This window comes from Heterodontus francisci, chromosome 10 (assembly GCF_036365525.1).
Source record: "Heterodontus francisci isolate sHetFra1 chromosome 10, sHetFra1.hap1, whole genome shotgun sequence".
Lineage (NCBI taxonomy): Eukaryota > Metazoa > Chordata > Chondrichthyes > Heterodontiformes > Heterodontidae > Heterodontus > Heterodontus francisci.
The window spans coordinates 87417771-87433173 of NC_090380.1; the positions used below are offsets into that span (position 1 = coordinate 87417771).

Consider the following 15403-nt stretch of genomic DNA (forward strand, 5'->3'; position numbering starts at 1 on the left):
TATCTATATTCTGCTGTATTCTCTGACAGTCCCCTTCACTATCTGCTACTCCACCAATCTTAGTGTCGTCTGCAAACTTGCTAATCAGACCACCTATACTTTCCTCCAAATCATTTATGTATATCACAAACAACAGTGGTCCCAGCACGGATCCCTGTGGAACACCACTGGTTACACGTCTCCATTTTGAGAAACTCCCTTCCACTGCTACTCTCTGTCTCCTGTTGCCCAGCCAGTTCTTTATCCATCTAGCTAGTACACCTTGGACCCCATGCGCCTTCACTTTCTCCATCAGCCTACCATGGGGAACCTTATCAAACACCTTACTGAAGTCCATGTATATGACAGCTACAGTCCTTCCCTCATCAATCAACTTTGTCACTTCCTCAAAGAATTCTATTAAGTTGGTAAGACATGACCTTCCCTGCACAAAACCATGTTGCCTATCACTGATAAGCCCATTTTCTTCCAGATTGGAATAGATCCTATCCCTCAGTATCTTCTCCAGCAGCTTCCCTACCACTGACGTCAGGCTCACCGGTCTATAATTACCTGGATTATCCCTGCTACCCTTCTTAAACAAGGGGACAACATTAGCAATTCTCCAGTCCTCCGGGACCTCACCCGTGTTTAAGGATGTTGTAAAGATATCTGTTAAGGCCCCAGCTATTTCCTCTCTCGCTTCCCACAGTAACCTGGGATCGATCCCATCCGGACCTGGGGACTTGTCCACCTTAATGCCTTTTAGAATACCCAACACTTCCTCACTCCTTATGCCGACTTGACCTAGAGTAATCAAACATCTGTCCCTAACCTCAACATCCGTCGTGCCCTTCTCCTCGGTGAATATCGATGCAAAGTACTCGTTTAGAATCTCACCCATTTTCTCTGACTCCACGCATAACTTTCCTCCTTTGTCCTTGAGTGGGCTAATCCTTTCTCTAGTTACCCTCTTGCTCCTTATATATGAATAAAAGGCTTTGGGATTTTCATTAACCCTGTTTGCTAAAGATATTTCACGACCCCTTTTAGCCCTCTTAATTCCTCGTTTCAGATTGCGCCTACAATCCCGATATTCTTTCAAATGAGCAGGAGGGAATAGTGCTTTGCAACCCAGGCAATTCTAATGGGATAGGGCAGAAGTAAAAGAGAAGGCTGGTCCCGTAGCAGCTGATTTAAAAAAAAATCCAAGTGCTCAGCAATCTTGTGAATACCTAGGCTACTTGCTAAGCTGAAACCTGTTGGTCACAAAGCTATGCCCTGTCAGTAACAAGCATGTTAAAATAACGTACATCAAAGGTCTTGTGGCTAATGCTCATCCATTACATTTCAAGTGTCTAAAACATTTAAAAAGGAAAAACCCATGTGGTGTTTATAACATAATGACCAGGCCTCTTCCTAAGGACATGAGCTAAGACTGCACAAGCAACAGCCAATCTAGAGAAATACTCCTCTGCAAACAGCATTTAGTTGACCTTTATGTGCTTATTTGGATCACTTTTTGTGCCTCACTATTTGTGTAGTGGTCTTATTTGGACAGGCCAGGCTAAATACTCCTTTATGCAACAGCACAACTATACCTCTACTGTAAACTATTTGTGGAGACATGCCACCGGAGGGCCACTTATTTGACCAAAATGTCTGCATTATGTGTAGTCACCATACTATGTATAAAGGTTGCAGTCCACATATAAAGAATAAGATATAACTTGGGGGAATATGAGGCATCTTTTGAGATTTTTCAGTGCAGAACCATGCAACTTATGACAATATTACCTTCTGCAGTCACTTTATATACAAAACAAAAACCATCTTTCGATCCACTCCCTAAAGTTTAGCTTGTGCTTATGAAAATTGATGCACAGCTCAATCATATATCTTTGGGAGCATAATTCTATTGGAGTGAACTAAACCTGAGGTGCATAATGCTAGTAGAGTAAATTAAACCTGTGGTTTTTCATCTCACTGCGGAGTAAGCTAAATCTATTGACAGGAGATAAAACACTGTAAAACAAATATAGAAAACATTGAAAACCCAGCCAAGCCATTCAAATAATGCATGCTTTATACATAAATACAAACTAAGCCGTAGAAATACAATATCAACATTTGTGAACACCATTAAAATGAGGTGTATAGTTAATACTGAAGACCACAACAAAACACAAGCCATTAACAAGCTTGCAGAATGGACGTGTAAATGGCAAATGAATTTCAATAGAGCTAAGTGCAAAACGGGGCATTTTGTTAGGAGTAAGAAGGGCAACTACTGCTTGGGAAGTAATGGGGTAGAAGAGTGAAGACATCTCTGGGTACAGATGCACAAATCATTAGAAGTAACAGCTGAGGTAAACAAAGCACCAAGTTTCATTTCTGGAGGGATAGAATTGAAAAACAGAAGTTATGTTCAACTTAAATACAACCTTGATTAGACCACACTGGACAGTTCTGGTCTCCATATTACAAAAAAAAAACCCAGAGAGGCACTGGCGAGGGTGGTAGTTTGCAAGGACAGAGGGACCAAGGATGATTTTCTTTTGAGGAGATTTGTTAATGTTTTAGTGAATGGTATTGGCGGGGAGTACATGCCCATTCAGTGTGCTCTCTGGTGGTAATGTTATGTCTTTCCCCAGCAAAAGAGCTTGTGTGGCTCCTGTATCCCTATGTATAACTAGATTTGCCTGCCTCACTTGAGGGATAAGGAGTTGCTTTTCCTTTCGATGAGAATTCCCTGTAACTCTCAGGTATCTTATTCACAATCTTGCACTCACATTGGTTTTTGTATTTGGCCTTACAGCTGCTGGTTCTACAGCCTGATCTGCTGTACTCTCGGTCAGGGCTCCTTTCACTGCATTGGCTTTGTGTACCCCAATAAGTCCGATGGGTTTACCCTGCAACTTCCAGCATTCTGCATGAAGATGTCCCACCTTGTGACAAGGGTAACATTTAGGCTTGCGGACCTCACTTGCACCCTCAGCAGCACCTTTTCTGGCCTGAGGAGGAGATTCCGGGGTGTTCCCAGCTGTCCCTTGTCCCCGGCTACTTTCCTTCCTTTCATCCCCCTTCAATCCTTCTCAGGCTTGTGGGGGTGACCAACAAAAGGTTTGGGCTTATACACAAGCTCATAATCATCAGCAATTTCTGCTGCCTGTCTGGCCATTGAAACCTTCTGGTTCTCTACATGGGTTCTTACTAATGAAGGGAGTGAATTTTTAAATTCTTCCAGGAGAATTATTTCCCTCAGGTTCTCATGTGGTTTCCATCATTACTGCCCGTATCCAACGATCAAAATTAATTTGCTTTACCCTCTTAAATTCTATATAAAAGTTTACCAGACAATCTCCAGAGGTTCCGGAATTTCTATTGGTAAGCGTCAGGGTCTAACTCATACACAACGAGAATAGCCTTTTTTGCCATCTCATAATCTGCAGAAGCCTCCCCAGAAAGCATGGCATAAACATCATGAGCTCTGCCCATCAACCTGCTTTGCATAAGCAGTGTCCAGCTTTCCTTTGGTGACCTCATCCGTTTGGCTAACAAAGAAATGAAAAATGCCTCTACATCCCTTTCCTCAAACTTAGGGAGGGTTTGTACAAATTTGAACAGCTCTCTGCTGGGTTCTGGGCTGAAGGCAGATCTTTCCTTATCAGAACCTTCACTGGAGTCAAGATCACCCTGTTGTCTTAATTTCAGCCTTCAACTTTGAGTTCCTTTCCTTCTCTCCTTGCAATTCTAGTTCATTTTTCTACTGTCAATTCGTTCTCAAGCTCAAGTTTTGTCAAGTCTTTATCCTGCTTAAGTTTTCTTATTTCTATTTCTTTATCAGGCTTAAGTTTTTCCATTTCCTGTCCCTGCTTCATCTTGTAACCGAATTTTAGCTAATTCAACTGGTTTACGGCCGCCTTCTTCCAATTCCAAATGTTGTGCTATTACTTCAATTATGTCTGCTTTCTTACATCCTGGTTTTAACTCTAATCCCAATTTTGTTGCCAATGCTATTAGCTTAACCTTGGTTAAGTACCTCATTGCACAGGGATATATCCTCCTCTCCCAGAAAATTGCATCAAAAGTTAAAGACATTCTGATGCTGTAGACTACTCTATTAAACAAGAAACCTGGTTCTTTTTCCCTTTTCGGTTATGATTACCCCGCTGACTTGCAATTGAACGTCGTCAGCGTTGGGTTTATCCCAGACAAATCCCAATTATACGTTACGACCGAGGCAGTAGGAGTGCGCTGTTTATTCTAGTCCCTCTTCTCCACAGATCACAATATATAAATTTTCCCACTTACCGATACAGTCAACCATATACTCTATTTTTCCCAGAATAGAACACACCACCCATGTAAACTGATAATTTTGTTGTTTGTTATAAAACAAGTCTTAACCAATAATGAAGTAAAACATACACACAAATTGAAATATTAAAGTCCCTTATTTATCTTAGCCCATCGCACGCACAGATACATACTTACTCTGGTTAACTGGGAAAAATAAGGGATAGGGCAACTTGAGAGAAAACAAAAAAAGAAACACTTAGGCAGAATACTTGTCCTTTGTTTTGGTTAGATGACTGTCACTGGGATCTTCCTGGACAGTTCTTTCTAAGAAATGTAGCTACTGTGGCTTCAGATATTTCTTACAGCAGAAATGCGGCAACAAGGGTTTAGTTCCCACACATTCGATACACAGGGTTTATTCAAATACAGTTGGGAATAGGAAACTGGCACACTGTATGTAGGATTTCTTTTCAACAGAGAAAGAGAGCTGGGTTGTCTTTGGCAGGCAAAAACCAACAGTTCAAACTGAAACTATAAACATTCCTGCAGTCAAGTCTCCTGACCTCTATAAATTTTGTCCTGACACCTCTGAAAACATCTTCCCAAGTCAGAAACAACCCCCTGTTTCCACAGTCAGTGCCTTCCAGTAAAACTTCTTTCCAAGCCAAACCAGGAACCTTCTGGTGACTTTTTTTTGAAAAAAAAGACAAAGTTCATCATCTTGTCAAGATTCCAGCTGACTCGATGCCCATAATTCAAGTAAAAGTCCTTTAAAACATATTTTACAAAATAAATATAAGCAATCTCATAACACTGGGCAGGAGAGCTGAAAATGATGCTAGGCTACCAGTGAATATTAAAATAAAGGTCCATTGAACATCAGGCATGTGCAAGAGGCAATGGTGCCTACCCAAACTGATCTTCAACATCGCCTGGAAAGAACTGTTCTCGGAAGATCCCAGTGACAGCTGTCTATACCCATTTGGGATGCCAAACCGAAACCAAAGACAAGGATTCCGCCTAAGTTTTTTTTTTGTTTTCTTTCTAACAGCATGAGAAACAAAAAACCCTTTTATTTTTCCAGTTAACTGGGTTATGTGTGTGTGTATGTGAGGGGCTAAGATAAATAAAGGGCTTTAATATTTCAATCTGTGTCTGTTTTACTTCATTATTGGTTAAGACTTGTTTTATAATCTGATAATTTTGTTTATTAAAGAAACATGGTTGTTGTGTTTTATTCTGGGAAAAATAGAGTATATGATTGACCGTATTGGTAAGTGGGAAAATGTAAATATATATTATGACCTGTGGAGAATTGGGACTAGAATAAACCGTGCACTCCTGCCTCAGTCGTAACACCAGTTACGTTACCTTTTATTTTCTTCTGTCTCAGTCCACCATGTAACCTATGGCTTTAAACTTTAGCAATAATTTTTTTTTCCCCTCATTCCCTGCATTACTTTTATTATTGCCCGTATTAGTGTTTACTCGCCATAATCTTTGTTTCCTGGCAGTATCGGTTCTCTACTGTGTATAATATTTTTAAACAGATTTGATTTTCTTATTTCGTTGCTCTCAACAATGCTGCCTAGTCCAATTTCCTACACACTACACTTTTCCTCAAAATCTTCTTTCTGAAGTTGACTGATTCTATTGTGCTAATTGTTTTATCCATTGTAAGCCTAACTTATAACTCCATTGTATTGTAGTCACTATTGGCAAGGTGTTCTCTGACAACTCTACCATCTCCTTGACCATTTGTTCCTTGTGACTGCCTGCTCCTATAACAACTGCTGTTCTTTTACATGCTTCTCTTCTTTGACGACAAGTGGCTTGATCCAATGACTCCTGGTCTTTTGAAGACTTGTGTCTCTTATTTCTATGGGTAGAGCTTCCTCCTTATTTGTACCTTGACTGGTTAGGTCCATCGAACTTTACAATCATGTTCTCTTTCACATGAAAGGTTACATCACTTCCCAATTTGTGTTTTTCATATCTATTTAGATGCTGTATCTCTTGTATCTTCACTCTTCATTTTTCATCTTTCCAGTTCTGCTCCCTTTGTCGTCGTCTTTGTGGTGTACATTAATGATTTAGATGAGAATATAGAAGGTATGATCAGTATGTTCGTAGATGACATGAAAATTGGCAGTGTCATAAATAGTGAGGAGGAAAGCCTTCGATTACAGGACGATATAGAAGGGTTGGTAAGATAGGCAGAGCTGTGGCAAATGGAATTTAATCCTGAGAAGTGTGCGGTGATGCATTTTGGGAGGACTAACAAAGCAAGGGAATATACAATGGATGGTAGGACCCTAGAAAGTAGAGGGTCAGAGGGACCTTGGTGTACTTGTCCATAGATCATTGAAGGCAGCAGCACAGGTAGATAAGGTGGTTAGGAAGGCATATGGGATACTTGCCTTTATTAGCCAAGGCATAGAATATATGAGCACGGAGGTAATGATGGAGCTGTATAAAATGCTAGTTAGGCCACAGTTGGAGTACTGTGTACAGTTCAGGTTGCCACACTATAGGAAGGATGTGATTGCACTGGAGAGGGTGCAGAGGAGATTCACAAGGATGTTGCCTGGGCTGGAGCATTTCAGCTATGAAGAGAGACTGGATAGGCTAGCGTTGTTTTCCTTAGAGCAGAGAAGGCTGAGGGGGGACGTGATTGAGGTATGCAAAATTATGAGGGGCGTCGATGGGAAGAAACTTTTTCCCTTAGAGGTGTCAATAAGCAGGGGGCATAGATTTAAGGTAAGAGGCAAGAGGTTTAGAGGGGATTTCAGGAAAAGAAATTTCACCCAGAGGGTGGTTGGAATCTTGAACACACTGCCTGACGAGGTGGTAGAGGCAGGAACCCTCACAACATTTAAGAAGTATTTAGATGAGCACTTGAAACGCCATAGCATACAAGGCTATGGGCCAAGTGCTGGAAAATGGGATTAGAATAAATAGGCTTGATGGCCGGCACAGATAGGGTGGGCTGAAGGGCCTGTTTCTGTGCTGTATAACTCTGACTCTTAATAGCAGCCTCAGGTAAGTGAAACCCATAATAGTTTGTCTCGGTGTCTGTATCTTTGGAGTCTGAAATCCTCCCATCTACGCCACCTGGAAAAATGTACTCCCCATGTATGTTGTAGAGTATAGCCAGAAAAATGCTTACCTGCCTAAAGAAGCGTCTTGAGGTTAATATAGTACTCTAATAGGCTGTGATACTAATAGACTAGTAAACTACTGAAATCCAACCAGTTTACCTGCAAGAAGGATATTGGTATAATGTTCAAAATAGAGCTGGTGAACTTAATTTAAACACAAGTGTTTGAGATCATTGGATTATTTTTTTAAAAAAGAGGAATGAATATTAATGGATACCTGAGAATTCCGACACTGTTTTTCTAACTTATTAACAACTAAAAAGCACTGCTCATTGCTTTGATCCTGGGATCAATCTCTGTACAGATATGGAGAATTACATGGGCAGGAAGTGGCTGGAAGAGCTCGAGCTTCAGTTTTCGGACCTTGAACAGCCTCACTGCAGTACATCACGAGGCTGAGAGCCACATGGACAGCATCTTTCTGGATCTGGTCACCCCACAGCTTAAAAGAGTGTGCGCAGAGAGGGAATGGGTGACTGCCAGATAGTCAAGGAGGACCAAGCAGGTGGTGCAGGAGTCCCCGAGTGCATTTCGCTTTCCAATTGGTATTCAGTTCTGAATACTGGTGCAAGTGATCGTTCCTCTGGGGAATGCAGCCAGAGCAAAGTTAACAGCATCATGGGTGGCTCAGCAGTACAGGGGGGGGCAGAAGGAAGATTGAGAAAGCAATAGTGACAGGGGATTCTATAGTTAGGGGAACAGACAAGCATTTCTGCGGCTGTAGATGTGAATCCAGGATGGTATGTTGCCTCCCTGATGCTGGGGTCAAGATGTCACTGAGCAGCTGCAGAGCAGTCTGTGGGTGAACAGCCAGAAGTTGTGGTTCATATTGGTACTAAAGGTATAGGTAGAAAGAGGGATAAGGTCCTGCAAGCAGATTTTAGCAGGTTAGGAAAGAGACTAGCAAGCAGAACATCAATGGTAGTAATCTCTGGATTACTCCTGGTACTATGCCCTAGTGAGTATAGAAATAGGAGGATAGAGCAGATGAATGCGAGGCTGGAGCGATGGTGCAGGAGGGGGGCTTAAGGTTCTTGGGACATTGAGATTAGTTTTGAGCAGTGGGACTTGCACAGGATGGAAAGGCTGCACCTAAACAGAACTGGGACCAAGGTCCTTGTGGGATGGTTTGCTAGTGCTGTTGGGGAGGGTTTAACCTAACGTGGCAGCAGGCTGGGCATCAAGCTGTAGCATTAGAAAGGAGAAACACGACACCTGAAGGACTGGCAGAGAAAAACAGCTGTAGAGTAAGAAACAGTAAAGTATTAGGTGGGATTAGACAAAGAGGGAATGCAATAAGGTCTAAATTAGGGTTGCAGTGCATGTATGTAAATGCATGAAGCATGGTAAATACGATTGGTGAGCTGCAGGCGAGATATCACCACAACATCACATTCCCGTGTGGCTATCTGCGACCTGGCTCAAAAAAAGGGCAGGATATAAGGTGTTCAGGAAAAATAGGGAAGGAGAGGAAGGGGGGAAGCATTGATTAAGGAGAGAGAGAGAGAGAATGTTCTGGAGGAGTCCAGGAAAGAATCTATTTGATTAGAGTTAAGAAACATTGGGGTGCTATTACACTGCCAGGTCTATTCTATAGTTTACCACCTAGTAGGAAAGATATGGAGGAACAAATCTGCAAGGAACTTAGAGGTGCAAAAACTATAGAGTAGTTATAATGGCAGACTTTAATTATCCTCATATAGACTGGGATAATACTGTAAAGGGCAGAGAGGGGGAAGAAGCACATTCAGGGGAATTTTATTGATCTTTATGTTTCCAGTCCAACAAGGGGGGAGGCATTGCTGGATCTGGTTCTGGGGAAAGAGGTGGTCAAGTGGATCAAGTACCAGTAGGGGAACATTTAGTGAACAGTGATCATAGGTTTAGGTTATTTTTGGAAAAGACAAGGTGTAATATATAAATTTAAGTAAAAATACTTAATTAGATGAGGGCCAATTTCAGTGGGATGAGAATGGATTCGTCCCGGGCAAATTGGATTCAAACATTGACAGGCAAAACTCTAACAGTACAAATGGGCTGCCTTTAAAGAGGAGATGGTTCAATACAATCAAGGTATATTCCCACGAGGGAGAAAAGTAGGGCAACCAACGCCAGATCTCCCTGGATGATGAAGAAGATAGAAAGTAAGATGAAGCAAGAAAAGGAGGTGTATGACAGATATCAGGTTGATATTACAAGTAAAAACAAGCTTGAATGTAGAAAGTTCCGAAGGGAAGTGAAAAAGCAAATGTGCGGGAAAGAGGTAGTATGAGAACAGCTAACATAAAAGGAATCCAAAAGTCTTCTATCGACATATAAATAGTGAAAGGGTAGTAAGAGGAGAGGTGGTGCCAATCGGACCAAAAAGGGGACATATGCATGGAGGCTGAGGGCATAGCTGAGGTACTCAATAAGTACTTTGTATCTGTCTTTACTAAGGAAGAAGATATTGCCGAATTCATAGTAAAATAGGAAGCAGTTGAGATACTGGATGGGTTAACAATTGATAGGAAGTATTAGAAAGGATCTTCATATAGGCTGGTGACTTGGCCCTGGTTTTCCAGGCGGAAGAACTTCAGGACATTAAGAAAACACTCACTGATGATCTATGTTCTCTGGAAGCCAACTTCAGAAAATGAAGACACTGACCAAATCTGGCCAAGACTGTCATTTCAGCCTTCTACCTGAACAATTTGAAGGCCAGGGAAGAACTTCATGTCCAGTTCTGTGGCCAACTACTCACTCGCGACTCAACACTAAACTACCAAGCCATCACTCTTGATTGAACATTGACCTACCAGCAACAACTCCAGGAACCAAGGTCAAGATGAAAGTGAATCTCATAAGGAAACTGGCAGGGACCATCTGGGGCAGCAGAGCCAACAGACTACACACTGCTTCACTTGCCCTAGTCTATGCAACAGCAGAGTACTGCTGCTCAACTTGGTTCAGGAGCCACCACACAAACATAGATATACACCTCGAGTTAATAATGAGGATTATTTCTGGAACATTGAGACCAAAACAGCTCAAGTGGCTTCCTGTGCTAGCACACATTGAACCTCCTGATGTCCACAGTGCAAACTTTTCTTCTCAAAGAACACCATTGGCTGACAGCCAACGAAGCATTCCCATTGATACAGGACCTTAAAAAAAAACACCTCACACCCACCTACTATCTCCTCCCCTACTGGAACACACGCCACACCCTACAAACCGACAACAGCCCTGCCTCTCGATGGTGCACCTCCTGGTTGACTGCTAACATCACCAAACACAACCTGGTAACTGACGCAAGTGGTGAAGTCCCAGGTTTCTACATCCCACAGAAAATCTGGACAACCCTCAACCGCTTGAGGACTGGCCAGGGAAAATGTGGCCACTTGCTCCACAAGTGGAACATGAGGACCAGCTCACATTGTGACACTGGCCATCCAAATCAGACCATCAACTACATATTGAACTCTTGCCCCGAGAGATCCATTCCTGGTGGCATCACAACCATTCACACTGCATCAGCTGAAGCTGTTGAATGGATTATTAACTTTGACATCAAACTATAACTCCTTCCCAGTCAAACGAATATGTTAGAAAGGCTGGCTGTACTTAAAGTTGTCACCAGGACCACATGGGATGCAACCGAGGATGCTGAGGGAAGTAAGGGTGGAAATTATGGAGGCACTGGCCATAATCTTCCAATCCTCCTTAGATATGGAGGTTGTACCAGAACACTGTAAATGTTAAAATAAAATATATACCTTGAAGAAGTTCTGCTCTTCTCTCCGACAGGATTTTTGGTTGTCTCTTTTACCTTGTTTGCCTTCATTGCTTTCTATTTCCCTCCTGGTGTTTGATAAAGTATCTACCAAAACTTGTTTTCACAGCCACATCTCCTTCTTCAGTGACTGTCTCTGACTCCGACTTATTCCATGTGGATTCCAACTAAAGTTTCATCCTTCATGTTTTGGATCCACCCAGGATTACATGTATCTCCGAGAAATACAACATTCCTCAGACTGCTGTTCTTGCCACATCCTGAGATCCACATTTAGTGCCATGCGCCAACACATGTACACACTAGACCTCTCGAGAAGCACCGCCTCGCCTCATCTCAAAGCTGTTCTACTCTGCAGAAGTTCTGTTGAAGGGTCACTGACCTGAAATGTTAACTCTGCTTCTCTCTCCACAGATGCTGCCAGACCTGCTGAATATTTCCAGCTTTTTTTGTTTTTACTTAGTATAAATGTTAAATCCTTGTTCAAAAAAGAATGCAAGGGTTAGCCCAGCAACTACAGGCCAGTCAGTTTAACCTCTGTGGTGTGAAAGCTCTTGGAAATGATAATCCGGGACAAAATTAACAGTCACCTCTACAAGTGTGGATTAATTAAGGAAAGCCAAATGGATTTGTTAAAGGAAAATTGTGTTTAGTGTTTAACTAGCTTGGTTGTGTTTTTTGATGAGGTAACACAGATGGTTGATGTGGTGTATATGGACTTCCAAAAGGTGTTAGATAAAGTGCCACATAATAGACTTGTCAGCAAAGTTGAACTCCATAGAATAAAAGGGACATTGGCAGCATGAATATGAAGTTGGCTGAGCGACAGGGAACAGAGTAGTGGTGAGTGGTTGTTTTTCAGACCTGGAGGATGGTATACAGTGGAATTCCCCAGGGGTCAGTGCTAGTTAATGACATTGTCTTGGGTGTGCAAGGCAAAATTTCAAAATTTGCAGATGACACAAAACTTCAAAGTATTGTGAACTGTGAGGAGGATGGTAATAGTCATAGACAGATACAGCACTGAAACAGGCCCTTCGGCCCACTGAGTCTGTGCCGACCAACAACCACCCATTTATACTAATCCTACATTAATCCCATATTCCCTACTACATCCCCACCATTCTCCTACCACCTACCTACCCTAGGGGCACTTTGCAATGGCCAATTTACCTATCAACCTGCAAGTCTTTGGCTGTGGGAGGAAACCGGAGCACCCGGCGAAAACCTACACGATCACAGGGAGAACTTGCAAACTCCGCACAGGCAGTACCCAGAACCAAACTCAGGTTGCTGGAGCTATGAGGCTGCAGTGCTAACCACTGCACCACTGTGTCACCCCTAGTGATAGTGATAGACTTCAAGAGGATATGGACAGGCTGATGGAATGGGCGGACGAGTGGTAGATGAAATTTAATACAGGGAATGTTGATGGTGTGGTAATATCACTGGACTAGTAATCCAGAGACCTAGCCTAATAGCCTGGGGATGTGGATTCAAATCCCACCACAGCGGCTGGTGGAATATAAATTCAATTAATTAATAAAATTTGGAATTGAAAGCTAGTCTCAGTAAATGGTGCCATGAAACTATCATCGATTGTTATAAAAATGCATTTGGTTCATTCATGCCCTTTAGGAAATCTGCTGTCCTTACCTGGTCTGTGATTCCAGACCCACGGAAATGTGGTTGACTCTTAACTGCCATCTGAAATGGCCTAGCAAGCCATTCAGTTGTCAAGGGTAATTAGGGATGGGCAACAACTGCTGGCCTTGCTAGTGATGCCCAATCCTCATGAAAGAATATTTTTTAAAAAATGATACATTTTGGTAAGAACAAGGGGAGGCATTATAATCTAAAGGGTACAATTCTAAAGTGGGGGGGGGGGGGGGGGGGGGTGCCTGGGGGTACATGTGCACAAATCTGACAGTGGCAGAGCAGGTTGAGAAAGTGATTAAAAAGGAATATGGGATCCTTGGCTTTATAAATAGAGGGATAGAGTACAAAAGCAAGGAAATTATGATGAATAAAGGCAAAATATTGCAGATACTGGAAATTTGAAATAAAAACAAAGTGCTGGAAATACTCGGGTCAGGCAGCATTTGTGGAGAGAGAAGCAGAATTAACATTTCAGGTCTGTGATCTTTCATCAGAACAGAAGTTATGATGAACTTTTATAAAACACTGGTTCTACTTCAACTAGAGTATTGTGTCCAATTCCGGATATTGCTCTTTAGGAAGGACGTGAGGGCTTTAGAGAAGGTGCAGAGATGGTTTACGAGAATGGTTCCAGAGTTGAAAGACTTGAGTTACGAGGATAGATTGGTGAAGCTGGGGCTGTTCTCCTTAGAGGAGATGGTTGAGAGGAGATTTGATAAAGGTCTTCAAAATCATGAGGGGTCTAGACCGAGTAGATAGGGAGAAACAGTTCCCATTAGCAGAAAGGTCAAGAACCAAAGGACACTGATTTAAGATGATTGACAAAAGACGCAACGGCAACATGAGGAAAAACTTTTGTTTACGCAACGAGTGGTTAGGATCTGGAATGCTCTGCCTGTGAGTGTGGTGGAAGCAAATTCAATTGCGGCTTTCAAAAGGGAATTGGATAAGCACCTGGAGAAATAAAAAAAAAAATTGGGTAAGGGTGGGGAGTGGGTCTAGCAGAGTTCTTGCAGACAGCCGGCACAGACATGATGGACTCTTTCTGTGTTGTATGTCAGAAAACATGGTAACATTTCATTCCAGCCACCTACCTGTAATTTTAGCAATCTATACATATCACCTATAAAGTTAATGCGGGCATTACATGGAACTAAATTCCAATAGAATAATGAGAAGACCCAAATGATTGCAATAGTTTCGATGCTGTCAGGTTTTTAATTGAATTCCTATGTGGAAAATATGATTAAAATTACTCTCAACTTCCAAATTTAGTTTATTTATAAAGAGCTCTAGAGAAATATAACTTTAATGGTAAAGGGAACTTAGGATGGTGCAGTATAACATTATTACAGTATTAAATAGGATTGACACCGGCCTCAATATATTGACATGCCCATTAATAGCATAATATTGGGTAGGGTTGCAATGGTAATGTTGTACGTTCGACCATTATGATTTTTAAAAAATACATTAGAATTAATTACAGATATGCTCGCTCAATCGTCGTCAAACCTGCTAACTCCTGTATATGACGCGTTCTCTATTAACGGGAACAGCTTAGGAAAGCCGATTAGAGGGATAGCAATGTGACTGAAGTCGCATCGAGCAAAAAGGACGACTATCTTCAGAACCAAATTCCTTGGAGCCTCTTTTCACTTTCATTAAAATCATAGACATATCTTGGGAAGGTGAGTTACAAATATCGGTGAAATGTTTACAAAGCTCTATCAAATCCTCACCGTTAACAAATGAGGTACCTATTTCAATTAAGCACTTGTAGGATTTATACAGATCTCCTCCCCCAAGTCCTCTGTTGCGTTTTTGTTCATTCTCTCTTTTTTTTTAGGTTGTATTGAGGCAGAAGAATGCTTGATTATTGGTGGAAAATGTCTGCTGTGGTCCTTTGTGCCCTTTTAACAAATTACGTTTTACTAGCGGATAAAGGTAAAGGGTTTTCAAATCATTTTCATCTGTGAAATTAATGTGTAATGCATCATCATAAAAGAGTTTACATTTAAATTTGGCACTGTCAATGCGACAGATAATCTGTAATGGTTGTACAGTTTTATCAAACATACCATGAGGCCTCTGCAAAGTTCCACTCCAGGACTTGAGTACAGCAATCAAAAGCTGACACTCTCGTGCAGTAGGAGGCAGTGCTGCATTGTCAGAGGTGCGGTCTTTAGGATGCGACCCTTAAACCTGGCTGGTCTACTCTCTCAGGTGGATGTAAAGGATCCCATGACAATATTGCCAAGAAGAGCAGGGGAATTATTCCTGGTGTCCTCGCCAATATTTATCCCTCAATCAACATCACAAAAGCAGATTATCTGGTCATTACCACATTGCTGTTTGTGTGTGTTTGCTGTGTGCAAACTGGCTGTCGGGTTTCCAACATTACAACAGCCACTACACTTCAAAAGTACTTCATTAGCAGTAAAGCGCTTTGGGATATCCTGTGGATGTGAAAGGGGCTATATAAATGCAAGTCTTTCCTTTTCTACTCAAGAATGACCTAGAATGT

General features: G+C 41.8%; 1 protein-coding gene across 1 annotated transcript in view; it reads left to right on the forward strand.

The window, feature by feature from the left end:
• Positions 1–14744: 14744 nt before the first annotated feature.
• impg2a (interphotoreceptor matrix proteoglycan 2a) overlaps positions 14745–15403 on the forward strand; it is a 98527-nt gene continuing 97868 nt past the window's right edge. The window contains 1 exon segment of the mRNA XM_068039986.1: positions 14745–14823. Within this exon segment, the coding sequence (XP_067896087.1) occupies positions 14745–14823 (79 nt within the window).